Source organism: Mchenga conophoros, linkage group LG8 (assembly GCF_057382185.1).
Source record: "Mchenga conophoros isolate Kocher_MC1m ecotype Shallow Benthic linkage group LG8, M_conophoros_male_GT1.1, whole genome shotgun sequence".
Taxonomy (NCBI): Eukaryota; Metazoa; Chordata; class Actinopteri; order Cichliformes; family Cichlidae; genus Mchenga; species Mchenga conophoros.
The window spans coordinates 21635957-21663089 of NC_140533.1; the positions used below are offsets into that span (position 1 = coordinate 21635957).

The 27133-nt window shown below is 42.3% G+C and overlaps 2 protein-coding genes across 4 annotated transcripts in view; both read left to right on the forward strand.

The window, feature by feature from the left end:
- mta3 (metastasis associated 1 family, member 3) overlaps positions 1-17780 on the forward strand; it is a 28319-nt gene extending 10539 nt beyond the window's left edge. For 2 of the 3 annotated variants that reach the window (XM_085284938.1, XM_085284937.1), the window contains exons 6-19: positions 282-399; positions 567-669; positions 1179-1278; positions 1372-1560; positions 2258-2332; positions 3685-3743; positions 3893-4011; positions 5404-5561; positions 7436-7658; positions 9349-9441; positions 9569-9730; positions 10319-10350; positions 10432-10550; positions 17132-17780. In XM_085284938.1, the coding sequence (XP_085141064.1) occupies positions 282-399; positions 567-669; positions 1179-1278; positions 1372-1560; positions 2258-2332; positions 3685-3743; positions 3893-4011; positions 5404-5561; positions 7436-7658; positions 9349-9441; positions 9569-9730; positions 10319-10350; positions 10432-10550; positions 17132-17303 (1722 nt within the window). In that variant the 3' untranslated portion in view covers positions 17304-17780. Of the gene's footprint in view, positions 1-281; positions 400-566; positions 670-1178; positions 1279-1371; positions 1561-2257; positions 2333-3684; positions 3744-3892; positions 4012-5403; positions 5562-7435; positions 7659-9348; positions 9442-9568; positions 9731-10051; positions 10160-10318; positions 10351-10431; positions 10561-17131 lie in introns of all 3 variants that reach the window. The other variant, XR_014893637.1, reaches the window with a different exon arrangement.
- Positions 17781-20319: 2539 nt separating this feature from the next.
- On the forward strand, positions 20320-21750 carry LOC146568705 (NAD(P)H dehydrogenase [quinone] 1-like). Its single transcript, XM_085284939.1, has 6 exons — positions 20320-20477; positions 20576-20740; positions 20816-20946; positions 21019-21126; positions 21200-21301; positions 21378-21750. Exons 1-6 carry the CDS (start codon positions 20474-20476, stop codon positions 21675-21677), a joined length of 810 nt encoding a protein of 269 aa, XP_085141065.1. The 5' UTR covers positions 20320-20473; the 3' UTR covers positions 21678-21750.
- The last annotated feature ends 5383 nt before the right edge of the window (positions 21751-27133 follow it).

A 27133-nucleotide genomic window follows, 5' to 3' on the forward strand; every position in this document is an offset into this window, starting at 1 on the left:
TTACTTTCTTTTTTTAACAGTTTTTTTTATTGTTTATTTAAACGGTCAAAACATGTATGGCTTAAAAATGACCTAAACAAATAATCAGTAAACAGTTGAGTAATATTTTCTTCTCAGTTGACTGATTATATTAGATTTTTACTAAAACTCTTTATTATATTTTGCATGTTGTCTGTCACATAAGTATAATTATATCTGTTATAACACCTGGAGATCACAGGAATCCCAGCCCTGCCAAAATCTGGGAAGCTCCACATTAATGGATGTGATGTTTTCCTTAGGATACCTTCTTCTATTCGCTGGTTTATGACCCAACACAGAAAACCCTGTTGGCTGACAAAGGAGAGATCAGAGTGGGACCGCGTTTTCAGGCAGATGTACCTGAAATGCTACAAGAAGGTGAATCGCAGATTTCACCTTTATTTCTTTCCTAACCCTTTTTCTAAAGCATAAACAAAATGTAATTAGTTTATAATTAAAACCATCACTAATAAGCAAATAAGCGTGGAAGGCAAATCCATTGTTATCCTACTGTGTGTGTGAGCTGTTGTCTCTGGGCTTTGCAGGTGAGGCAGATGAGAGAGATCAGGCCAAACTAGAAGAGAAACTGTGGGATCCAGAGTGCCCACTCACCAACAAACAGATAGACCAATTCTTAGTGGTGGCACGGTAGGTCGCCCTCACATCTACAGCAACAACTTCTCGATCGCATGCACTGGATAGGCAGTTTCACAGATGTAATAATTCTGAGTTTTAGCACTTTAATAGCCCGTGGTGCTGTGAAGGATTGGCTGAAATATTTAGTGTGTGAGATAATATAAATGCACACTGTTATGAGCCATGGCTCATAAGTTTGGCTCATTATTTTCATTTTTATTCATTCAATATGTGAATTTGTCATGGGTTTTTATTTATAAGGGAGGATGAAAATGAATTAAAAATGAATCACGCAGAGATTTAAATCGCTTTTTGGTTAACAAACGACTGTTTACTGTTTCTGATGAACGACTCATCTGTGTTTGCCATATATTTTTGCTCCATACCACCCAGTGCATATTTTGAGCTGTGAGGCTGTTAGTGTTTTCTTTGCAGACATGCCCTGCACATTAATATGTCAGACCATGCAGTAAGCTGTGCATATATGTATCATGTATTGACTGACTGTGGGTAATTTTCAGGGCGGTCGGGACCTTTGCCCGAGCGCTGGACTGCAGCAGCTCTGTTAGACAGCCAAGCTTACACATGAGTGCAGCTGCAGCCTCACGAGATATCACACTGGTCAGTGGGACACACACAGTCGAACCCTGCAGCACCTTGCTGGGATTTAATTGATGGTTTTGTAAGCTTTTTTTCTGCGTGCATTGATTACAGTTCCATGCGATGGACACATTGCACCGCCATAATTACGATTTGTCCAGTGCGCTGAGCGTACTGGTCCCAGCGGGGGGCCCGGTGCTTTGCAGGGATGAGATGGAGGAGTGGAGCGCCTCGGAAGCTGCCATGTTTGAAGAGGCATTAGAGAAATATGGAAAAGACTTCAATGACATCCGACAAGACTTTGTAAGTGTTTTGTTATCATTCTGCCTGGTAATCCTGTTGACGTAGAAGTTATTCAAAAGAATATTACATTATTTATGGTGCTTTTAAGATATTTTGTTTTTATGTAGCATTTGATTGGTTGTTACCCGTTACTGTGAGAGACTGCTCACTGTGCAGTTAAAGTCTTCATGTGGTGAAATGTATTCACAGCATGCCGATGGACAGTTGAGAGGTTCGACTTTGAGGCTTTGAGAAGTTTCCAAAGAGTCGTCCTCCCTCATCAGTGAAAATCTGTCACAATGGAAATCCATTGTAATCTGCATAAATTGAAGCTGCTGTTCTGTGAAGCACAAAATTACCAATTTTAGCACTCGCCTTTCAAGCCTGTGGGGGTGAGGGATGACTGTTTGGTTCTTTTGAACTCTCCTTCCCACCATCTACCTCTACTGTACAATAAAGCCAGGGTATGGGTGTATGCGGTGGCACCAGGTGCTCATGAATACTTATTAAATGTGTGAATTTCTCTGTGTTTCCGTCTGAGGCCCAGAACCAAGTAAAGCCAGTAACTCTGAGCCTCTGTGGTCACGATGCCTCTTGCTCATGAATATACATGAAGGCTTCGCACCCAGATGGCAAGAACATGAGATATTAATATCATTAATTTGCTCTGTGTCTGTCTTTCTTTCTCTCCCCGTGCTCGACCGTTCTTCTTGTGAAGCTGCCGTGGAAGTCTCTGACCAGTATCATAGAGTATTACTACATGTGGAAGACTACAGACAGATATGTGCAACAGGTGAGAAAACCATGTAGCTGCTATGCTACATGCATCTTTTTTTGTAATTAGTGTGTGTTTTTCTTACATTTACACAAGATTAAACTAAACGATGCCATCCCTAACAACTGCATCGCGCTTCTAGTGGGCAAAAACTCCTCCTGCATAAATAAATAAAGCAACTTTGTCCTAGCTTTGTTTATTTTTGTTTTTTTTATTGACTACTACATGGGACTTTAATCTGAAAAGGATACTCCAGTTTTTATGTTTATTTGAAGCTGCAAGAATTAAAAAAAAAAAGAAAAGAAAAGGAAAAGCGTATCAGGCAGTCAACATCTTCAAAAAAGACTTCTCAAAGGAGCTGAATAGCTTAAGCTCAAGATTTTGTTTCCTTTTAAAAATGTGCAAAAACTCATTGATTCATTAGAAAGGCACAACAAAACCAAAGCAGTTCACAACAACTATTCCAACTGTCTTTCTGTAAAATCAAAAGGTTTCACACAGTTCAAAATTAGTCCCCACAAAAAGTGACGTTTTCATGCTTGTTCAGTTTTTAAAATTATAACCGTATCCCTAGGGATACAAAATAAGTAGAAGTGGCTAGAATCAGGCTTTCTATTGAAATAAAGTTCTCACCCACAGCTCTGACCACTTTTGAAATGTCTTTTTTTATTCTTTTTACTTTATTTAATTTTTTCTGAGCTGCCACACATAGTAAAATGGTCCTCGTTATGTTTTTATTATACCGATATAAATGTATTTGCAGTGATTAATTCTGAAGTGGCAGTCTGTACGAGTGCAGCTTAAAAACTGTAGGATACTTTTACGTCTAATTCAGTTGCACCATTCCTTGGACCTCCATTGCTTAATAAATTTGAAAAATGCTTGCTGCACGGCCTACTAAACTTTTTCTTTTTCTAGAGCTATCGAAAACTTTATATAGCTATTCACAGACTAAGTGTTACGTCTTATGATAAAACTGCCCTCTGTGTAGAAACAGGGTAGTTCCCCTTAAGATAGGCGTGGTGGTGCAGAACATGTTTACAACCAAAGAAGCAAAAAATCTGGTTAAAAAGGTCCTTGTGTTTGAGAAGAGCAACCAACTGTATAGCATGCACAAAGGGATAGCCTTTGCTCTCCAAGGATTTCATGTGCTCAGATATAAATTGTGTTTATGTGCCCCTAAAAAGCATAGAGGGAGAAAACAACTCCTTTGAATTACATCGACAGATTTAATTATTACCACTGTAATTCCACACTCCAACTTTCAGGATGCAGGGCTGAGTTTTATTTGAAGCAATGCTTGTTAAAGGCAACAGTTTTTTTTTATTTTGGGATTAATGAAGAATCCATTTTTTTCCCTCTTTGAACAGAAGAGACTGAAGGCAGCAGAGGCAGAAAGCAAGCTGAAGCAGGTTTATATCCCCACATAGTAAGTTTCTTTATTTCATATTTCAGTGTTTGCAGATGACATTGGATGTCTTTTGTCTGTTACTCTGCTTGTGGTGGACAGATGATGATTTTATGCAGTATAGCTGCTGTCATTCTGCTTCCTAAATCACTTTGTCTGTCCTCTGACAGTAACAAACCCAACCCCAACCAGATCTCGATGACCAATGGCAAGATGGCGACGGTGAACGGAGCGGGCCCCGGGGCCTACCACGCAGCAGGGGGGGGCAGAGCCTGCGAAAGCTGCTACAGTGAGTTAGTGTGTGCGTGTGAGAGTGAGTGTGTGATTAGCCATGGCAAGTGTGAAATTAAGTGGTGAGGGCAGTGAACAAAAGTCAATTAGAAATCTAATGGAAACAAATGAAGCCTTAGACAGCTGTCGCTTCTCTTACTTAAAGAAGAAATGCTTTCCTTTTATTTTCAGTCTTTGCTTATTATTAACAGCTTCACAGACTGAAAGGGGAAATCGTTGTCCCACAGTATGCAACCCAGAGTGTTAACAGAGTGCCTCTAGCTGCCTAAAAATATTAGATTTCACTTTGTGAGAGGATTAGCAAGCAGGGTGGTTAGCTACAGCCCAAGTCACACATTCCTAGAACAAAACCAAGATAATTTTAACTACTTTGCTTTCTTTCTTATCTCTTCTATTATTACTTTTACTTTCACCCTTACGAGGAGAGCCATTTTTAAGCATGGGTGCAATGATTTTGATAAATAACCTGGAACAAAGGCCCAGAGAGCTTTTGATGACCCACTGCAACCACCGATCACAAAGAAGGGGGAAAAAAAAGTATTTCCCAAACAGAGTGAAGGTGTACAGACTCTGCTTCTGGTTGTGTAGTGCCATGCAGTTTTGCTGCTGCTCAGGGAAGGGCTGGCATATATTTGTAGGTAAATCTAAATCTTGCGTGCAAACTGCAGGCAACTGTGGCAGTCTGCTAGCAACCAAAACAAACCCATTGCCCCAAGGCTTTTGGTGCAGCAGTGTTTAACTCTTTGTGACCAGTTTCACCTTAAATCAACCTGTTGGAGGATACACATTTTTTGCCCCTTGTCAACAAAAATCTAAGTAGCATAAAATGCCTTCAACATAACTGTTTCTGAATTTTAACAATCCACTATAACACAAGTTGCAAGATTCTCTGGATATTTGACTTTTCAGTAATAATAATTCTGCTGGACATAAAAATCTGTCTGCGGCAGACTTCTGCTGATGTCACGTTTTATTATGATGATATTCATTTTTGTGTCCCTTGGTGGGACTCAATTGCACTGAGAACTGGGAGAATTGTAAAAATTATAACCTGAGTTCTGCTTATTAGTTCTTGAACACATCCTAACATTCCCCTTAAAATCTACTGTAAAATGTAGAATATTTAAAAAAGCTGACAACTAAAATTATTTGATGGAAATGATAAATCTAAATGCCTAATATCTGCTCACTTTGCAGTACAACGGCCTCGTGCACTGTTTCATGTTTGTAAGCACTTAAAGTCAGTAGCAAGCATATAGTGACGTCTTGTGTAGTATGAATATTGATAAAATCACACAGGAAAAGATGGAGATCAATATTCTTAGTGTCTTGAGACCAGTCTTTTCTGCCATCTCTCTAACAAGTGTTAATGGATTCCATACATTAACAGCCATGCAGTCAGCCCAGTGGTATTCATGGGGGCCTCCAAACATGCAGTGTCGTCTGTGCGTCTCCTGCTGGATGTACTGGAAGAAGTACGGTGGTCTGAAGATGCCAAGCAGAGCTGAGGGTCCAGAGGAGAGGACCTCACCCACTCCAGCAAGCAATGTAAGCTCAGTGGAGGGTACAGAGAAGGGTTTCTGCAGGTCCTTAAAACATGTTCATATTAGAGTTAGACAAAAACAAAGCCTTTGAAACAAACTTGTAAAAATCTGTACCTCCTGTGTGATGCAGCGTTCCTGACACTTTAAATTTGGTGACACATTTTAAGCTGTTCTTTTGGCCACAATTTGCCTTTATTTTAAGTTCAGACACTAGAAACCAGCTAGCTCCTGGCCCTTTCACATCACTGATGAGGCAATCCCAAAAAGATAATCTTAAGCTGTGGTAAAAATGTTCTTCAACTGGAATACAGCTGGTGATGGAAGTGTGGGTTATTTTGGTGATCCTCTGCTAGCTGAAGGTTATCATAACCAGAAGCTTGGAGCAGATGGAGAACTGGTTCATGTGCCTCTGTATCAGAGGTGGGCAATCGGTTTTCTCAAGGAGAAACTGAGAACACAAGAATCTTGATCTGTTGTGGAGGGCTGTAGCGATGAGCTGATCTCCATTCTGCTCAGTATTCATTTTTATCTCTTTATAAGCTATTGGTGCAGCCCTTCATAGCAATCCCAGTTTCTCGTGGCCTCTTGGGAAGATTAATTACCCAGCCGTGCTCTATGCTAAGCCCCTCGTTGGTGCAGAGCAGAACAAGGGTTACCATTACTAGCTGCAGTCTAAGACGAAGGAGTTGGAGTTTAGCTGCATGATGACTCACCGGAGAGGTTGCTGATTGTGCTGCGGTAAAAATATTTTTAAGGGACCATCAGGCACTCAGTAGTTTAACCCGTTTACCATCTTGATGTAAATTTTATGGATGCAGTGACAAAATATCAAAATATCCAGACATAAAAATAATAGTAGTCCAAGAAAGTGGCTGATGGAAACCATAATAGAAGCTTTTACTAATATCAGTCTTCATCTGAAAACAGTGGCTTTGCTTCTGTTTCACAAAACAAGCTCGATTGCCAGTTATCTAATGCAGCGGCCCTGCAATAAATCCTTCCCTCAGGAAGGTTGTAATGCTTGATTTTTATCTAAACTGTTTTCAGAAGGGTGCTGATTCAACTTTATGGCCGTTTTAGAGGCTGTAATTATGCGCTGGGATAAACGGGGCGGGCAAATGATTAGATTCTCCTCACTGTATTACACAATACAGTTCAACAGCACCACGAACAGTAGCCTCCACAGTGACGACAGAGTGAATTAGACTCCCCTCTACAACAGTTTGAACCACAAAACAGTTTTGTGTTAAACATGCATGTTTTTAATAATAAATAACAGTAAAATCTAATTTGTTTTTCAGATTTTTTGTTAAAGCCTTCAAACCAGCCAATGTGAATCTTTTGATCATGGTTTTTCAAAATAAAATCCAATAATACAGAAGCTAGTGTAGTGGTTATCAAACCTTTTCTGGCATGACCCCCCCCCCCCCCCTCTCCAAGAAAGCCACCATTCTACATTTTAAACTAATAGCCTTTGTTAATAAAACCAAATCCAAGTTAAATTTTGGTGACATAAAGGTCAGCATGATATATATACTCAACCTTTTTAATCCCTTTTTATTGGAAATTTTAACATGATACACTTTTGGGGTTTTTTTGAACAAAATTGTCTATTTTTGAGTTTTTATGCTCAGTGCAGCTCTTTGATGTGCACATATGCACTAAGGCTGCATTTAAATGAAGATGAGTTTTCCCCCCTGCAAAAATATAACCATTCAACTGAAGTTCCCATTCCCAGCCCAAGAGTTTAAAAACCATTGGATTTGTTGACCCATCTCTGACTTTTACATTTTCTGCCGGATGTCAAACTGATTAAATTTTCTTTTGTGTTTTGTTTGTTTGTTTTTTCCTTCCTTTCTGTCCCTCCCTCGATCTCAGGAGTCTCGCTCAAGGGGTCACGCTCCCCGCCAGTCCAACCACATGGTGCCGATGCGAAACAGCAACAGCCCCAAATCCTCCATGAAGACCAAGCAGGCTTTCCTGCTGCAGGCCACCCGCCTCACCAAGCTGGCCCGGCACATGTGCCGTGACATCATCAGGCTGCGCCGTGCTGCGCGCCGGCCCTTTGTCCCCATTAACTGTGGGGCCATAAAGGCAGAGTGTAAGAGCTCTTTCAATTCCTCCTAACTTCTGCCACATGGATACACATACACATCTCCAGACAGAACACAACATACAGAGACACACACCAACACACACCTCCCCTCACCCCGACTGCCCCACCATCAGCCCCCGACATCTCTGCTCGCCTCTGCCCCACCCACCCCCTCCGTCTGTCTCTTTCTGTTTTATTATAATTATTGTTATTTTGTTTTTTGTATTCTCCCCCCCGTTTCCAATAAAGACTGCCTGTCCTCATAACTGAGTTTTGATCATCTTTTCATTCGTGTTTTTTTTTCTTTATTATTTTTTTTATTCTTTTGCCTGTTGTTGTTATGTTTCTGAGTCACTTTGAACCAAAAGCCATTGTTCGAGTGGTTAAACAGGGATACACACACACACACACACACACACACACACACACACACACACACACACACACACACACTGTGACTGAAGTCGCTCCTGTCATAATGAATAGATTGTAACAGCATCCAGTAGAAGTCTAGTCTGAGCCGTATATATTTGCTGAAGTTGCTGGTAGAGGAAATGTATTTTATTAAGAAAAGCTCTATTTTGCACGGCGCTCCTGGTAAAGGTGCGTCCAGTCTGTGCTGTTATGACTGAGTGAGTTGTCTCAGCCACATATGTTCATTGTAAATACTGAACCTCAGCTTCACTGTCTTTGCCATCACCATTTTTAAATATTTTTTTAATTTAAACTTCTTTTTTTTTTTTTTTTTTTTTCCACATGCGTTTTTCCCTCCTATTGATCATGTGTGTATCTGTGTACAAGACAAAGTGAACTGTTTGGATTGATTGTGAGCTTCAGACAGATTTGGAACCCTGAAGGAAGGAAGGTGAAGAGAAGACTTGGGTATAGCTGCTGGCTGCATCGCCCCTAGTAGATCAGGCCCAATCATAAGGAGTCCAGATCCCATTTGGGGATGGACCTTTTGCCATATTATTCACTCAGCTAATTTCCTGTGTTTCAAATCATGCAATATTCATATGAATCCACCCTGTCTCGTATATCCTGTGGACAGGATTTGCCACTCAGACTCATTCCTCGCCTTCGATTTCCCCTCCCTCATCTTTCATTCTCTAACGACTGTTGCAATATTCTCATCTCATCTTCTACCTCTACTTTTTTTTTTTTGCTCTTTTCTTTCATTGCTGTGTGAATGTGGAGTAGACCTGCAATAAAGTCACACCTGAAAGCATCTTTTCCGAGTCCTTGTGCTTCATGTGTCTGTGTTCTCTGTCCATCAACTCCACCACACTCAGAGGAAGCACAGCGGCACCCCCGCCTCCCCCGCTCCTCAGCATGGACTCAACCTCCAGTGCCTGCTGTCATGCCGTCTTCATAATTGAATGTATGTGTCTACGATATGTTTTCATGCATGTAAGCATGTGCTGACATCTGTATGCGCATGTGAGAGGGGGGGAGATTTCTCCTCCCTTAGAGCAAGTCGCTGCAAAATACCTCAGTCATTTGCTCCTTTGCATCAAATCCTGCATCTTGTGGTCTTTATCCATAATCATGTACCTGAGAAGAGGCCATTTTCATCTGCATGAGATGTTCATGTTGATAAACGGATAAATAGGTTTTTTTTTAAATTCTTTTTAAATTTAAATACGGGGAGAAGAGGGGATTAACAAAAATTTCTGTGTATGTGTGTTTGGTTTAGACATGTTAAGGGTGTCGGAAGGGCAGGGGACTCGCCTACCTAAAACCAGAGCCGCCCAAAGGAGCACTCTGACTAGTGTCCTGCAGTTTCTAGGTAAATGAACACACAGTCAGTGTTTGAGCAGTAGGAGTCTAACCCATTAAGCCAATAAAACATGAGCAGAAATAACTCAGATGGTCTATAGGAGCCACTTCATGCACCTCCGGTGTGTCTTTTCCAGAGTCCCGTCCAGCAACCCACGCCCCTCGCTCCCACCGCACCCCGGGCCTTCAGACGCCTCCCCCTAGACGCCTACTCTCCTCTCTACCACATGGGCCTCACGGCATGCTGGGAAAACGCAGCTATCATCACCACAGCAGGGCTGACCCAGACAGGCGCACAGGTACATCACAGACTCTTATTAATCAGTAAAAAGAAAAAGATCTGATTTAATCCCACAAAGGTAATTATTTTCAGATTTGCTTAATTTAATCCTGCTCAAAAGCAGAAAGTCCATTCTGTTTAAAGCCCCCCACATTCAAAAGAAAAAAGAAAATGCATCCCTTCTTTCTTTTTTTTAAGTTACTCGTAATGTGAATTAAGTCTGGGGAATAAATAGTGTTGATATCCAATGTTTTGTTATCCTTATGCTTAATAAAAAATCCAATTAGTAGGAATACATCTGGAGTTGATAACCTTTTCTGCCATTTCTTATCTAAACTAGCTCGTTGGAGAGAATGACAACTAATTCTAATGAAAACGAATCAGCAGATGGGGGTCATTTGGATAATTTGGATGGTTCAACTTCAGTTTGACACTTTGTTTTTTATTGGTAACTTCACTTTTTTTTACTGAAATTGAAACACAGTTATTTGTTGCACAACTTGTAACTAGGACAAGAAATAAAACCAATCAATACTACTCGCAACTGGCAGATTCCCTCATGTGTACTTTGCCTCTTTCTCTCACTGCTGTGGGTTTGTTTTTGCAGAGAACCCAGGTACAACAGGTGGACCTCTCATGGTAGGCTTATTTTCTATTTGCTTTACACTTCCTCTACAGCTGCATCGACTGCTCTCTAACGTTCGGATGTATGTCTTGCAGCATAACGGCCGCAGCAGCAGCAGTGGAAATACCAGAGGAGGAGTGATGATTCGCAAGAGGCGCCCTAATTGGATTGATGCTCCCGATGACAGCTTCTTCCTTGTCACACGGGAGACCAGGTAAGCAAAGGTGACCCTTTCTTGAATTCTGATAGGCTTGTTGTGTGTGTGTGTGTGTCTGAAGGAAGATGCTGACAGCTGAGCGAAAGCAGATGACAGGAAATAGTCTGGGACAGAAATGGACAGCGAGTTATTTTTGTCTCATGGTGACCTTGAGACAGATGCACAATGCACATCAGCTCAAAAGGATACAACACAATGCCCTAAGAGTGCAAACACATCAGCGCATCATTCAACACTGTTTTGACCAACTGGATGGAAAATTTGGAAACTGATTAACACACTCATGTCATATTGTACTATTTTTTTTGGGGGGGGGTTTAAGGGGTTTTGACAACTTTAAAGGATTTTAAATCAGTAAGAAGCTTGGGCAGCACAGTGGTGTGATAGTTAGCACTGTTGCCTCACAGCAAGAAGGTCCTGGATTTGAAGGTCCTTTCTGTGCAGATGTTCTCCCTGTGTCTGCGTGGTTTCTCTTGGGGTACTATGGCTTCCTCCCACAGTCCAAAGTCCCCGCTGTACCCCGCTTCTTGCCCTATGGCCACTGAGATAGACTCAAAACCCCTCCTTCGAATTAGATACATGGAAGAAAATTAATGGATCTATAAATAGTACAAATTTCATGATTGATTTGTGTTTTTAGGCTCACTATATCTAAATTTGGCCCCCTGTCACAGTTTGTTAAAGTTTGCAGACTGTGGGGAGTGTGCAGTGCATAAGAGCCAAAGTGCAACAGACCAATTAACAAGCTGTATATTCACTGATAAAAGCCCAAATATTAAACAGATGTTATTCAGACACCACAAGAGAACATGCAGGTAAGCAAACAGAGACTAAGGAGAAGAATTGGACTATTTTATGTACACATGGGATAATCAGGGGATTACCCCATGAACACAGTGTGGTAATGAAACACAAGTGAAGGTGAGGACAATCACTGACAATGAGGAAGGGAAGTAGAGCTAAAGAGCAAAGATGGAAGACATAAGAGCCTGATAACTAAAAAATGACATAGTTTTTAACTGGAAACAGTGAAACGCAGACACACAAACAAACTAGAGCTAACATGTATCCAGAACTGAAGACTCACAGAAAATCAAAACTAACAGTAAAGAGAGCAAAGAAACAAGCAGAGAACAAGTCCAGTTCAAACCTTTGAGACTAGTCCCACACTTGGATTCAGTCAAGGATGTGGATGCATTTTTTCCCATATAGACATTAATCTTGTGCTTCACTGTGAATTCAATTCAGTTTTATTTATATAGAGCCAAGTCACAACAATAGTTGCCTCAAGGCGCTTAAGGATTTGTCTTGGTCAGATTTCTAGTTATTTATTTATTGCTGTCTGATTCAGTTCAGTTACCTTTTAGCTACATTAGCCCTGTGGGTCTGAGGGTTAGGTGGTGCAGACATTCAGGTTCCCAAGGGGTGAATGTGAATATCATATCCCACTTATGATGAATCCTCTCATAAGCACAAGCATGTCTTTGAAGGCACGGGTGAAAGATGGTATACTTTCTGAAGATTTAACCAAAGTCCAGCTGAAATGTAAGATTTCATGGTGCATTCAGGTAATTTAATAAAACATTTAATAAATGCGATTAACTGTGCCATAAACAGCTGTTCAAAACATGCTGTTTCATCATCCTCCAGCTTTTCAGCTGAAACAGCCTGCCATTGATTTTGTTGCTGTTGGTTTTTTTTCTGCATTATAAACAAATACGCGTATACATTTTTAATAAAAAACCTCTTCATTCAAGTGTATTCACCTTCATGGTCTGTTTCTTTTTGCGTTGCTTTAGCCATTAATATACTTTTTTCTATGTGACTGAATTTACATCCATTTACTTTTTCTTTAAATGTACACATGCACTTTCCCGCATGGACTCATACACGTACGTATGTGTTCCCATGTGCAAGAGAAAGATGTTCCTCCATTAAGCCTGTGTCTAAATGAGCCATAGCGCTCGGCTCTCACAGCCGCCCTCGGACCGCTGGGGCTAAAATTAGAGGAGGCTAACTGGTGCAGATGGAGCCTGGCACCGTTGTGCCCTGAGTGGAAATATCATTACCACATTAACCATGGCTGCACTTGCATGAATCACTCAGTTACCACCAAGGCAACATGGCCGTGTGAGTGGGACAGCATCGATCTGAATTCTGCACCCTTTGTTTAATTCTCTCCTAGTAGAGACAATTAATGCCTTTCTGAACAAAATGCATTAATAGATGTGCCCTGAAAAGTTGGTGCTAATGAGAAATGATCAGAGGTTTCATCAACTCCCTTTCTTTGCTTCTCCTTTTCTCTGAGTATGATGAAAACACAGAGTATAGACAAGGGGTTGGAGATGTCTCCCACTAATTCGGAGATGGGAGAGAGATAAATAGAAATGAAAGTAGAGATGACAAAATGTGTTTCATTTTAGGTGACGCAGTGGAGCGTCATTAAAACAATTCTACTAGTTAGGCAATAAAAAATTTGAAACTATGGACAGGAAAATTTAAACTTTTTAAAATATTGTACAATAATCACACAAGAACTGGACTTAAAATCAGCGGCAGCAGGTGTTACAGAGAGATCAATCCAAATGAAAGACTTTTTATTTGAATTGCCATCATTGTGTCTAGAGGAGGTCAGGAAAAAAGCAAAACATGGAGTGTCTACAGCTATTTGTAAAACATGCTGGAGGCTATGTCATGGTTTAGGGCTGCATTTCAGCCAGTGGTGTTGGGCATCTTGTCAAACTTGATGGCATTGTAGATGCAGAAAGTACCGTCAGATTTTCATCCACCGTGCAATGCCATCTGGAAAGGATCTACTTGGCATTACTTAATTTTTCAGCAGGACAATGAATCCAAAATCACTGCCAGTGCAATAAAAACATACCTGGATAGAAAAACAGAGAATGGAACACCATCAGTCAAAGACTGGCACCCCCAGGGCCTGGACCTCAACATTGTTGAGGCAGAGGTGGATGAACTCAACTGTAAATGGAACAAAAGGCAGCCAACATCCAAAGCATGTCTTTCATGTAGCCCGGAGAACTATTCCTGAAGACTACTTAAAGAAAGTACAAGAAAGTAAGCGAGAACATCCTCTGGGAACTATAATAATCTTTAGCAATCTTTCATGGCTTTCATGTAAAGACTATGTTAAAATATTTTGTTCGCATGTAAATTGCATTTTACACTCAAAGTATAAACCAGGTATAAAGAGCCCACTTTTCCTACCTTTTAATGTTTTCCTCCCTTGAGGTGACAGCAGTCCATAAATAACCAGTAAATACAAAACTATTACACCACTGTTCCTCATTTCTTTCATTGCTGATAAAAAATAGCACTCCAGTGACTTTTTCCCCCTTATTTAATTGGAAAACCCCCCATTGCATTTTGGTGAGTAAATGAATGGCAGCTTGTTTAATTCCTGAAATCGAATACTCCCAAGATATCACAAAAATCAGATGTTTGCAAAGAGAAATTGCTATAAATTGGACCTGACATGTTTTCCTTATTTTCTCTCATATATCCTTACCAAATACTTTTGTAGATACACCTGTTTAATCGCTTGTAAATCTCTAATCAGCCAGTCGCATGACAGTAACTCGCAGCACAACTTTCTGAAGTTCAAATCGAGCATGAGAATTAGGAAGAAATGGGATTCAAGTGACTTTGAATGTGGTCGGGCTCTTGTGCCAGATTGGCTGATCTGGATTTTTCCAAAACTTCAGTTTCACAGAGATTTTCACACACAACCATATCTAGGATTTACATAGAATGTAACTTGGATAAACACTCAACAACCAAGTTATACTAAAATGAGCTCTACATTAACACGGCTAATGTTTTAAATAATAAGTGTATGTAAAGGTAATCCTTGTGAACCAAAGGCTAGGGCTTTGGTCTTCATGATGTCTTAGACAAATTGGTTATCCCTAGATTGGTCATCCGAGGCAAGGAAGCTCCACCCAGCTGGTGATTAAATCTTTTGCAGCCAGTCAGAAGAAAACTAGATTAAGGATAGAAAAGCTAAAACTAAGGAGCTTACTTTAAACTATGAATCATGATAAGCTACTATAGTAGAATCCACGATTAAAAATAAATGGCAAATGGTAAATGGACTGATTCTTATATTGCGCTTTTCTACTCTTCCGGAGCACTCAAAGCGCTAAATATGGAGCTGGAAAATGAGCACGTCTCATTTCTTCCCCAAATTTGTCACATTATCCTTCAGATTTTATGGATTTGCATTTGGAGAGGCTCCGAACTTCTGAACTAAGCAATCAAACTGCAAATAAAATGGATACACAAGCTTCACAGCTAAAACAGCGAAATGGTGCTTAAAGTGCTTAACAATGCCTCAGTATTAACAGTGTTATAATATCATATATCGAATGATTGTCTATAGCAAAGCGTCAGAAATGGGGAACATTAGGATACAGAAGCAGAGCAAAGCAGAATATAAATGAGACAGGCTGATATGTTTGAGGATAGATTTACATGTTTGCTTTCTTCCTCCCAACAACCAGATGAACAGACAACCAGCAGAGATAAATCCGTTCTGTTTTCCCTCCGTGTTATAACTGCGTGTCCTCTAACTTTGAGCCATAGCACACGCATGCGGTGCTCAGTGTCAGGGTATACTGTACTTGAGAGATTTGTGTGGAGACTCTTACATGCACATTCAGACACATGTGGTGGTGTTGGATGTACTGGCACATAATGTACTGTAATCTGCTCGGTAGGAGATCCCCGTGGTTCGGCACATTATAGTTGTGCAGTGCAGCGGGGATTTGGAGGCAGCCGGTGTGTTTTGCATTCACAATACGAGACAACATTTACAGCAATAGGAAAGGGGAAGAAAATGAGATTGCACAAAGAGCTTTGCTGTGCATTAAGTCTCAGACTGCTCTAAGGGAACCATGAATAATCACCTATACATTGTGGTTATGCACCTTGCATTTGTCTCCATTTGGATTCAATTAGCGCTCTGTCCAAGACTTGTGAGTGTGTCCCAAGAATCTGGGATTCTTTAGTGCCTGTGGGTTGTAAAAAGTGCTTTCCTGTCACGCCGCAAAGCCCACTGCAGTCTGGAAATTACCTACAAAACCCTCAACGAGCCAGAAAATCCTGCAAAAATGTTCTCCTCTATTACTTCATAACAGACACGTGTATTTGTTCTGGTGCTCGGAACGCGCTGCACTCTCCTATAGTAAATCTCTCGAGATGAGAAGAATCTAGTTGTATCTAATTACCTTCTCAACAGCCTGGATCCGCAATGTATTGCCCTCCAGCTGAACTGTGCTCATATTAAATCATTCAAACTACCCTAAACTTCACAGCTTTCTCTCTTTATGAGATTTTTCATCTTCGTGTCTTGAACTCGCCGTTCTCTGGCTGTTTGCACTTTTCTGCTTAAATTGCACTGATCAGAGAAATCAGAAGCCATTTTCTTGCTCATATTTAAGAGACACTGATTCTAAAACCAGAATCAGATGTTGACTGATGATTACATTTTTTCCAACCAAACAACCAGATGATTAACAACCAGTAGCGCAGTATGGCAAGCCCACGGTGATAAATCACCTGTCTCATGAAGTCAGTTTCATAATTTGTATATTTGGGCTCTATGTGTTGATGCAGTCAACATGAGTAATCGTCTCAGACAAGCATTATTTGCAGGCTAAGAAATACATTCAGAAGCCACTTTATTAAGTACACCTACTCATCTGCTTGTTACTGTACAATCAGTCAGTCACATGACAGCAATTCAGTGCTAAAGTATTAGTAAAAACATTTTTTGTTGTTGTTTTGTTTTATTTATTTAAGGATTTTCGACTCATGTTGAGTGATTATTGTTTCCCTGACCCTCGAGGCAATAGTTGGATTAGCTGCTGATATTTGCATTTTTAAGCAGTGAAATACAGTTAAAGTACCAAAGGTAAATTTACTTATAATACCATTTCTGTAAAATGTAGTCTAATGGGTTATAACTGCTGACATTGCAGCTTGGCTTGCTAGGGAATTTCCTAGGGGATCGATAAAGTCTTACCTATAAAATTTACCAAATCTTTGTATTATTAATCTGAATTTGCAAAGTCAGTAGTGTCGATTGTTAGAAAAGGTTGGAAAAATAAAAGATGAATATATAGTATGGACATAGCCAGTCTGATGCACAAACTGCACCACACAGTATGCCATTTTTTCAGATTACTGCATTAAAAAAATTTCAAAATCTTACAAGCATACCGGTAGTTGAACTACTGCCCAGGTGTAAACATGTTAATTTCAGCTGCAAAGTTGTGCATTTTAACACATGAGTTTATGGCAACCAGACTAACCAACTATGAAGCCAGTCTCTGGTAGTCTTTTGTAGAACTGAGGCACTTAGAAGTTTGCTTCAGACCTGGAGTTGAATGAAAAACATAATATAAGCCCCTGAAATATGGCAGAGAGGAAGCATAAAACAAGTACCAAACGCCTAAGATCAGGAACATCCTTTTAGTTTTATTAATGCTGTTTATCTCTGCATCCCTGTTTTTTTTCTTCACTCATCTTGTCCCATGTTGTCTCCATCCATCTAGGCGGGCTCGACGGATGTTGTCTCGCTCCCAGCTGAGGCACGCTTGCCGGCAACCTTGTGAGCAAATCACCCTGCGCAGGGTCTCCCAGGGTCCACCGCAGGGGCTTGTCCTCGCCCCTCCACACCCTCACCCCAGCCTGAGAATGCGAGGCCCCATTGTTATCCACGATTGATCGGATATGGACTCTCCGACCTCCACTCCACCTGCACTTCTGCGTACACACTAATGAATTCTCACCACCTGTTCTGCCATTAAATCCTCAAACTCCCCCTTTACTTTTAGTCCTAAAAATACCATTGTATCCCCTGACAACACTTAAACAACCTGTCTAACTGTTTGGCAACAGAAGGATGCAATGAGCTGCAATGCAATAGAAACATAAGCCTGACCTGACTGCAAGTGCTGCCTGTCTTTACTCCCCTGGGGATTACATTTGTATATGTATATACTGTATCTGGGTGCACGTAGAGAGCGTGCTTATATATATGTGACCCTATCAACCAACACATGAGGGAGCGGTCCGAGCGGATGTTGATGTCCGCTGTTTTTAGTTTTTACAGGATGGATGTAACCACAGGACTTTGTGTGACCTTTGTGTTGATGGTGAATTTTCGTGAAGTTTTATCAGTTTGTATAAAGTTATATTGGGTGGGGGCATGGGGGCTTGAATTAGTGTGGGGAAGGGGTAGCGCTGCATTTAAGGGGGAATGGGGTTCTTTTAATATGGGTATCAAGACACGAGTCCACTGCTAACATTAAAAAAGAAAATGCACTATACTGAGATTGGCCATTTAAGACACGAATGCTATAAACTGTGTTTTAGTTTCAGTCATTCACACACCTCTTGAAATCTAAATAAATGAGCTGGAATCAGTGTTGAAGAGAGATGAGATATTTAAGTGGGGTCTGTTTCTGGCTCCATATTTCTATTCTTGGACTATACTGAAGTGGTTTTGCATCATTCACTCAGGCTCAAAATGAGCCTTGTATATCTTATGCTGGGCTTTGGTGCAGATTCTCACAAGCAAAGTAAAGCATTTTTATCTCCTCTCCTGTTCAAGCCAACTGTTAACTGATTGGCAGCTTCTTGCAAACAGAACATCCTAAAAGGAATTCAGAGTTAAGAATGGAAAAAACTGTCTCAAGCATAAGCTTTTGTTTCATACACACACACTTTTGGCATGTTTAAAGGGGTTGTATTATCAGTGTTGCTGATATTAAAAGTTTAATAAGTAACGCCTGTGAGCCAAATGCTCAGTTTCACACAGTTTTTCCTTCTCTTACTGTGACAACAGAAGTCCCGCCCACCTGTTGTTCAAACCTTTTGTTTACGAGGGATATCCAATTAGAATAAGATAGCTTACATGGAGCGGCGACACAGTTGAACAACTTGTTTCACTCAGAGGACGGAGCAAGGGCTGCAAAAAGGATCAAATAAATATAAATAAGGATTATTTTGAGCTGCTTTTATTAAAAGGTACTTTAGTAGTGCCCAGGAATAGAAATATGGACTATAAATGAATAGAACAGATCCTCTTTAATATGGACATGAAACTTGTAATTTCTCTCTCTCTCTCTCTCTATATATAAATATATATGTCATAACATAAGAAAATGCATAACAGGCCCTCTTAAAAACAACAACAAAAACAACAAAACGTGTATAATTCTACCTAAGAAACTATGTTACTCATGATGAATCTGCTTGAAGTATAACGAGGCAGAGAAATTAAGAGCCAGCTTACATCAAACAACATAAACCCCCCACATAAACCGCTGTATAATATATTGTATATGTCATTACATCACTGTAAATTGAACTCATCTTCTTTCTATGGCCAGTTCTACCTACCTATCCCAAACATGGGTACTAAAGCACTTCCTTTGCAGCAGAAAAGGGCATGGATCCGTCACATTTCCCTCAAGGCTGTGATGTCCCGGCAACTTTTTGAGGCATAAAAATACATGCGGCTTTGCCAGCAGCTGTTTGCTATGAGCTAACATCCTCTGCTTTTTGTTCTTTAAAGCTGACGCTTGCATTTTTACTGATTTCAAACCTCTCTCCCCCTGCTGTACCGCCAAATTGCCTCAAAAAGCTGCCTGCCAGCGCATCCGGGTGTGTTTATTCTGAGTTTTAGAACTGGCATTGCCGCCGCATGTCTTTGAGGTGAGAGCCTCAGCTGACCGATGGGTCACTTGATTTCTTCTTTCAGTCAGAATGTTTATGTTAGTGTTTCCTGTATGTCATGTGTTGAATTATGAATATGCTGAGACCAATAAAAGAGAAAAACAACGCAGTGCTAGATAATGGTGTCCATTGTCAGAGAGAGTCATTTGGTGGTGTTATACACTCACATTCTGCCTTATCTACCAGCCGCCTACTCCATCTCTCTGCCTCTGTGTGTCTGTTTGTGTTGTTCTCGAGAGGGTGGGTTGTATATGATAGATGGGGCCTCATACGCACTGTGGCCTGCGTGAGGTTGCCATAATATACCCCCACAAAATATGGCAATTTGACACAGAGGTGAAGAATGAGGAGTGTTTTCAGAATATAAATCATGTTAGTGGGAGCACGCAGCTTTCTTTGAGTGACTTCACTGTGTGTACATGTGCACGCTTTGTTGCACCCCCGTTGTTCTGTTTAAAAAGGTTTTTAACCTGCAGCTTATGCTCCCCCCCACAGCCTGCAGCTAGAGAAGAATGACCACAGTTAACTGTTGCGATTGTTTTGATGCTTTCTCAACCGATGGTTTCTATGCGATCTGTAGCAGATTGAACTTGACATGTTATAATTTGCTTTTCCAGCTACAGGCATGAAGGATTTAGTAATAATATTTCACGGCTGCTTTCATAATATCTGTAATAGCTACAAACTTTTATCTTGGCGCTAATTTTGCATAAGTATATAGATTAATGAAGATCATTCCCCTGTTTAATTGCTTAGCTCCTCGTTTCAACATCTAATAGAATTAATTAACCCTTAGATAACATTCATGTCATGGTGACGACATCAGTTTCTCTGAAAGATGATTCATTTTCATGTCTTTTAAATGACAGACATTGAAAAACTAATTTTAATCATCTTGTAGGAGTGACGCATGCTTGGTGTCCATGCAGTTAAAAGACAAAAAGATCTGAAGATGAGAGGCCTTAGAGAAAATCCCCCACTTCCAGCTGGCAGAGTGATGACTCTGATTGCTGATTGACTGCACCTGGTTGAAGCAGAGCCCATTGGGTGTATAAATCCTGGATACTGAGCTTTACACCAGTAGCAGTTTTCCCCCCATTGGAGTACTAGTGACTTGTGAGCATCAGCAGTCACCACGGAGCACTTGTGTCAGAATGTGTAAGTATTTTTGATGGTTGTTTTTATTTTCAGTGCTTTAATGAACTGGTTCTGCTCTAATGGGCACTTTGTTTTATCTATTCTCTTTGACTTTGCAGTCAAGAAAGTGCTGATTGTGTATGCCCATGAGAGCCCTACCTCTTTCAATGCTGCTGCCAAAGATGCTGCTGTGGCAGCTCTGACTGCTCAAGGCTGCACTGTAGAGGTGTCTGACCTGTACGCCATGAAGTTCAAAGCTGCTGCTACAACTGAGGACATCACTGGTATACCAGTATCCTACAGGTATTAAAACATCTTTGCTCTGTTCATCAGATACAAACACTAGATTTTTGTTGCAGGTGGAGTGAAGGATGCTGAGAACTTCTGCTACGCAAAGGAGATCAAACTGGCATCAGAGGAGGGCAGACTTGCAGAAGACCTCAAAAAAGAGCAGGAGAAGCTCAAGGAGGCAGACCTTGTCATCTTTCAGGTAGTGTTTGACTGGGAATGTCTCTGTGATCAGGTGTCCTCATCAAAATGACCATTAAACCTGTGTTCCCAGTTCCCCATGTACTGGTCATCTGTTCCTGCAATCATGAAGGGGTGGATGGATCGGGTGTTGGGCTTTGCCTACGCACAGGAGAAGCGGTACAGTGAGGGGATCTTCAAGGTGAGAGCTCCACCAACGTGTCTGTGTTCAGGCTGTGTCCTCTCCCTCTTTGCTCACTCCTTCCTCTGTACAGGACAAGAAAGCCATGCTGTCCTTCACCACTGACTGTCCTGAATCTGTGTACAGTGACACTGGCATCAATGGAGACATCAATGTCACACTGTGGCCACTGCAGGTGAGGTCTCACTATAAACCGAGCCAAGCATGAAATGATCTGTCATGTGGTAACAGCTGCTCCCCCCTGTGTGCAGAACGGGATCCTGAACTACTGTGGCTTCCAGGTTTTTGCCCCTCAGATCTTCTGGGATCCTGCTACTGGTTCTCCTGAATCTCGCAGCTCCATGCTGGAGGGCTGGCGCACACGACTGCAAAACCTCTGTGGGGAAGCCACTGTGTACTTTGCTCCCTTGGACTACTTTGACAAGGAGAAGGGTTTCCTGCTGAAGCCCGAGGTCAAAGAGAAATATGCCGGCAAAGAATGTGGCCTCACAGTGGGGATCCACATGGGCAAGCCACTGCCAGCCAACAGCCAGACCAAGGCCGGGGTCTGATGATGGAGTGGGTCCATGTAATGTCTTAAAATATGTGCTGCAATAAAAAGGCTGCTTTATTCTGATTTTTGAGCATCGAGTCTATTAATGAATCAAAGCTCTCAAGTTGTAACTGGATAATGTGTGTAAAGTGGTTGTGAGTTCAGTAATTTGGACACTACTACTGCACAATGACTTAAAGAAACTTGCCACCTACAAGTACTCACTGACAACCCTGCATAGCAAGTTTGTATAGCGACTACTTCTATATGGAGATGCCTGTTCTTATTCAGGCTGGCCTGATTAGTCTGATGCGTCATTGATTTATAGTAATCACTTGACACAAGTTACCACCAAACGCGTGTAATTGTGCTGACCAATCTACGCAACTGAGCAGGTTGGTGCAATTGTACAGTGCAACCACCCAAGTGTTTAAAAGTGCAGTCAAGTGACTTTTTCTGGCTTTGTCAAACGGACTTCATTAATTTTCTACAATATGCTATTTGCAGCACAATCTGAATACCGGGTTATAGTTGGCGAGCTAATCACCATGCTGAGGTCAAGAAATGAGAGCTGCCAGCGGCCTCACAGGACTCTTAAGTCCTGCCACCTGTGCCAGTAATTTAGCACATGACTTTTCTTTTCAACTAAAACCAACGTTGAGATATTTCTAGCTCTGTCACTGCTAGCAGCTAACATGGCCATGCTAATATTCTCCTTAGCTGAGTCACTCCCAGCATCAACAGTAAAGTTTAAAGTTTTAATTACATGTCTAGGAAACCAGACCTTAAACATTGGCATACAGTATATTTTCTCTTATGTCTTATACATAATCCTCCAAAGTGGGGTTTTTTCTTCTTCTTTCTTTTCAGAGCATTGACTCCACTGACTCTCAACCTAATTTAGTGACTAAAACAACCGAGTGGTGGTTGGGGCTGATAACATTCAAAGTGTGCAATTTTATGCAGGAATACTTTTGTAAATGGCTTTATTTATGGTAGCTAGAGCAGATATTTGAAAGAGTTTGGAACATATTGAACCACCCTTTTTTATTTATATAAGGGGTGGTTAGGAAAATAGGAAATCGGTGGAGCTACTTACTGAAATGTGTGCAAACTTACATGGAAATACAGTACATGTACAATTTTAACAAACTTGGCAATATTTGTATGACACCTTTATTCTGAACTCTCTTTGGAAAGCTTTCTTGTGATTTCCATAATAGTTTTGGGAATAATTCTCCAGGTCTCTTGGAGGTCACACCAAAGCTTTTCTTTTCATGTTTTCTGCCTTTTTTTCTTTTCTCTTTGATGATGATCCCACACTGCTTCAGTAATATTGAGTTTTGGGCTCTGGGGATGCCAATCAGTGACTGATAGTGTCCCAGTGTGTGTTTTTCTATCCAGGTCTGCGTTGCTTCATTGGCAATGTGTTTGGCATGATTGTTATGGTGAAAAATGTTGCCAGTCTGAAGTTTCCAGATGTTATATCATTGTGGATCCAAACATCACTGTCAGAAAAGCAGCCCCAGACCATGACGCTGATGTGGCATCCACCACGTTTTACAGGTGGCCATGGATACTCACTGTTCATCATTCTCCTGACCTTATATTGACAATAACGTGAATAAAATGTTCACATTTGGATTCATCACTCCATGAGACCCAATACCACTGATGTTTCACTTCAGTTTCTGTGTAATTTGGCATACCTCAGCCTTTTCTCCCCATTTCCCTTCCGTAAGAATGGCTTCTTGACAGCCAACCATCCACTGAGAACATTTCTGATGAGCCTTCAGTGAACAGTAGATGGTTCAGCTAAAGGGCCTGATGCATCTCTCAGGTTCTGTATCAGGTCTTTGCTTTCCCCCCTATTTCTTAGGGATTTCAGATACTTTCCATCTGCTTTTCACTACTTCCTCCACTTCTTCTTTTGTTCTCCACTTTTCCAGTTTCCCTCATTTTTAAGGACACTTACTAAGATATGACTAAGATACGTTCTTGGCTAGAAGCTATTTGAGAATCACCTTTTTGGTAAAAAGTAAAATTTTTAGCTGTCAAACTCTGTTATCTTTGGCATTTTTAATAGATGCAGATGAAGAAAATGGAACCAATTATGTGTTTGGGCAACTGGCTGCTAGTAACAAAGTGCCTAAATATACAATTTAATGTTGTTTCTTTGCCAAGTTGTCCATTATGTGTAGACACAATGTTGAGGAGTACTTGGTGAGGGCTAGTTCTTTTAGGTTCAGCAGCTAACAAGATGGTGTATCGGTCAGGATACAGGAAGGAGGACAACAGGCTTCCACTTTGCTGGATTGTCACCGCCAGCTGTTTTATTAGAATAGAATAGAATTCTATTGCCACCTAGATGCTCAGTGTTGCCAGCAGTTTCCAGTCATGAACTTAACACTCGGAGCATCACGTGAAGGATGGCAACCAGGAACACAGCTTACGAGGTAACAGAACTAACACAGAAAAATCTCCTCTTCTCGAGTAGCATCGCGATACCCCCAACTTCTGCCTACGTCATTTCCTACGACTCCACCCCACACAATATTGCAGAACATAGACATAAAATCCCAGAGCCTTTTATACAGCCGCCCCCAAATGTGGTTACACATTTGCTCCCCGAAAAAAGGCTCCCTAATCAGTTGAGGGAGGCGACTTGCTATTCTGCTTAGTATCGCTGTCTTCCGATGGCACGGCAGGTAAAACTACCAACCGAGCAACTGGTCTGGTGTAAACACGTCCATTAACGTTCACATCAGCAGATCGGACAAGTCCATCATCACTACGATGAACCTTAATCACATGGCCTATTGGCCACAAGGCTCGAGGCAGCTGTGGATCTGCAACCATAATAACTGCCTTTTCCAGAAGTTCAGGAGGAGTTGACTGCCACTTCTGCCTTGCCTGTAAGCCAGGCAAGTATTCCCTGATGAATCTTGCCCAGAACTGATCAGCAAGCATCTGTGAGTGCCTCCAACGTCGCCGACTGAGGTTCTCTGTCTCAGAGTAGACCACCTGGGGTAGTGATCCATCAGGCTGCCCCATGAGGAGACTATTGGGTGTCACAGGGTCCACATCGGCTACGTCGGTGGAAACGTAGCCTAAGGGCTTTGCGTTAAGGATCAATTCAACCTCCAGCAGAACTGTACGGAGTACCTCCTCGTGAAGAGGTTGGGAACCCACACAGGTGCGCAGAGCTGTCTTCACTGAACGGATTTCCCTCTCCCATACACCTCCGAAATGTGGGGCTGCCGGGGGGTTGAACTGGAATCTGATCTTCTGACGGGCGAGCCTCCTTTGCAATGTCTCTGACATGTTGGCAAAGGCTTCTCTGAGTTCTCGTTCTCCCCCTTTGAAATTGGTCCCACAGTCAGACCATAACTCTGCCGGTGTCCCTCTTCTGGCTATGAATCGCCTCAGGGCCATGAGGAACGCATCCGCGTCTAAGCTACTTAGGAGATCAAGATGTACCGCCCTCGTCGTCATACACTTGAAAATGATTCCCCAGCGTTTCTCATGACGTCTTCCTACCTTCACAAACATAGGCCCGAAACAGTCAACACCGGTTGAGTAAAAGGCTGGTTTGTACAGTCTAAGCCGAGCAGCTGGAAGGTCAGCCATCTTGGGAACAGAGGGTTGTGCCCTCCAACGCTGACACTCAGGACAGGTTCGCTGGTGCTTGCGAATTGCCTCTCTTCCATGCAGTATCCAGTAAGACCTCCGCAGCTCTGCGAAGACCCGTTCGGGGCCTGGATGATGCAGATCAACATCATATTTCTGGATAAGCAGGCGTGTGAAAGGGTGTGAAGGATCCAAGACAATCGGATGCAATATAGGTCCGTCAAGACCTTCTAGGCGTCGCAACCGACCCCCTACTCTGATGAGGCCCACTGAGGTATCCAGTTCAGGTGCCAGGGTAAGCAAGCGGCTTCTGGATGAGACAGGTTTCCTTTCTGAAAGCAATCTGCACTCCTCAGGAAATGACTCCTGTTGAGCCTGCCAGAGGATGGCCTGTTCAGCATTCTGATAGTCCTCGGCACTAAATGGCGCAGTCGAGAGTCCCTGACCACAAAGCTCTTTAACAGTAACATCCAAGAGCTCCTGCCAAGTCTTGCATGCCATTCCATCCTGACAGGTAGGTGTGGAGGTGATAGAGGTTCCACAGAAGACTGTTTTCCGGAGCTCAAGTTCGTCATTACTGGGCTCGGAGCTCGGGTTCTCTGGCCATGTGTCAGGACTGTTGAGCAGAAAGGGGGGTCCATTCAACCACTGATTAGGCACTTTGAGCTCGGCCAGAGCCTTCCCTCTCGTCAGGTCATCCGCTGGATTACTCTCTGAGTCTATGTAGCGCCAGGTACAGTGTTCCGTCAACTCCTGTATCTCAGCTACCCTGGCTCCTACAAAAACCTTGTAGCGGCAGGACTGTGAGCTCAACCAGGTAAGAACAGTGGTCGAATCAGACCACAGGACTGTTCTTTCAATCGCTGAGGTGAGTTCCTTATTCAGGGTACTGGCCAGCTGCGCTGCCAGCAAAGCTCCACAGAGCTCGAGGCGGGGAATAGAGAGAGCTCGTTTGGGGGCTACCCGGGAGTGAGCTAGGATGAAGGTGAGGTGAACTTGCCCATCCTGTTCTACAGTCCTCATATAGGACACCGCTCCATAAGCTTTCTCAGAAGCATTCCCAAAAATGTGCACCTCACGAATGGCCCCCTTTAAGTTAGCACTGGCAGGAACATAGGCACGTGGGAAGGTAAGGTGAGGTAAAAACTGAAGCTCCACCTCCCAGTCAGACCAAGCTTGCAGGAGGGTGGAGGGAAGATTCGAGTCGTCCCAACCATGCTTCTTATCCCATAACTGCCTGAGAAGGAGCTTGGCCCGAGTGGTGAAGGGTAACAGATAGCCCAAAGGGTCGTACTGTGAGGCTAGGACTCTATAGATGTTTCTGAGGGTTGGCACCTCATAGGACACGGGCCTGTGCTTATAACCCAAGGAGTCGGTATTCCAGTCCCAGCTGAGCCCGAGCGTGGTCTCTAGCGGGTTGGATTTGTCCTCGGCTAGCCACAGATCCAGACTCTGTGATCTAGCTTCTGGAGGCAAATGGCTCAGGACACTTGGATCATTACAAGCCCACTGACGTAGCTCGAAGCCAGCTGATTTCAGCAACTCTCTTAGCCGATCCACCAGATCTCTCGCTTCTTCCGGTGAGCCAACACTCTGTAGGCAGTTGTCTACGTAGAAACACCTCTCGATGGAGAATCTCAGGCTGTCGTCAGGCTGTGTGTGCTCCATCACGTGATGCTGCAGGGCGAAGGTGGCGCAGCAGGGGCTTGAAGTTGTCCCAAATGGCAGGACCTGCCACTCGAAGATTTTAGGGGGTTCATTCACCTTTAAGTCCCGCCAAAGGAACTTCAACAGGGGCCGGTCTTCAGGGAGGAGCAGTACCTGATGGAACATCCCCTTGATGTC

What these genes read in the sequence shown, in the direction of transcription:
- LOC146568705 (XM_085284939.1), top strand. An exon ending in TACAACTGAGGACATCACTG is followed by an intron (nt 20,741 to 20,815) that starts GTATACCAGTAT and finishes TTTTTGTTGCAG; the next exon opens with GTGGAGTGAAGGATGCTGAG. An exon ending in TCACACTGTGGCCACTGCAG is followed by an intron (nt 21,302 to 21,377) that starts GTGAGGTCTCAC and finishes CCCTGTGTGCAG; the next exon opens with AACGGGATCCTGAACTACTG.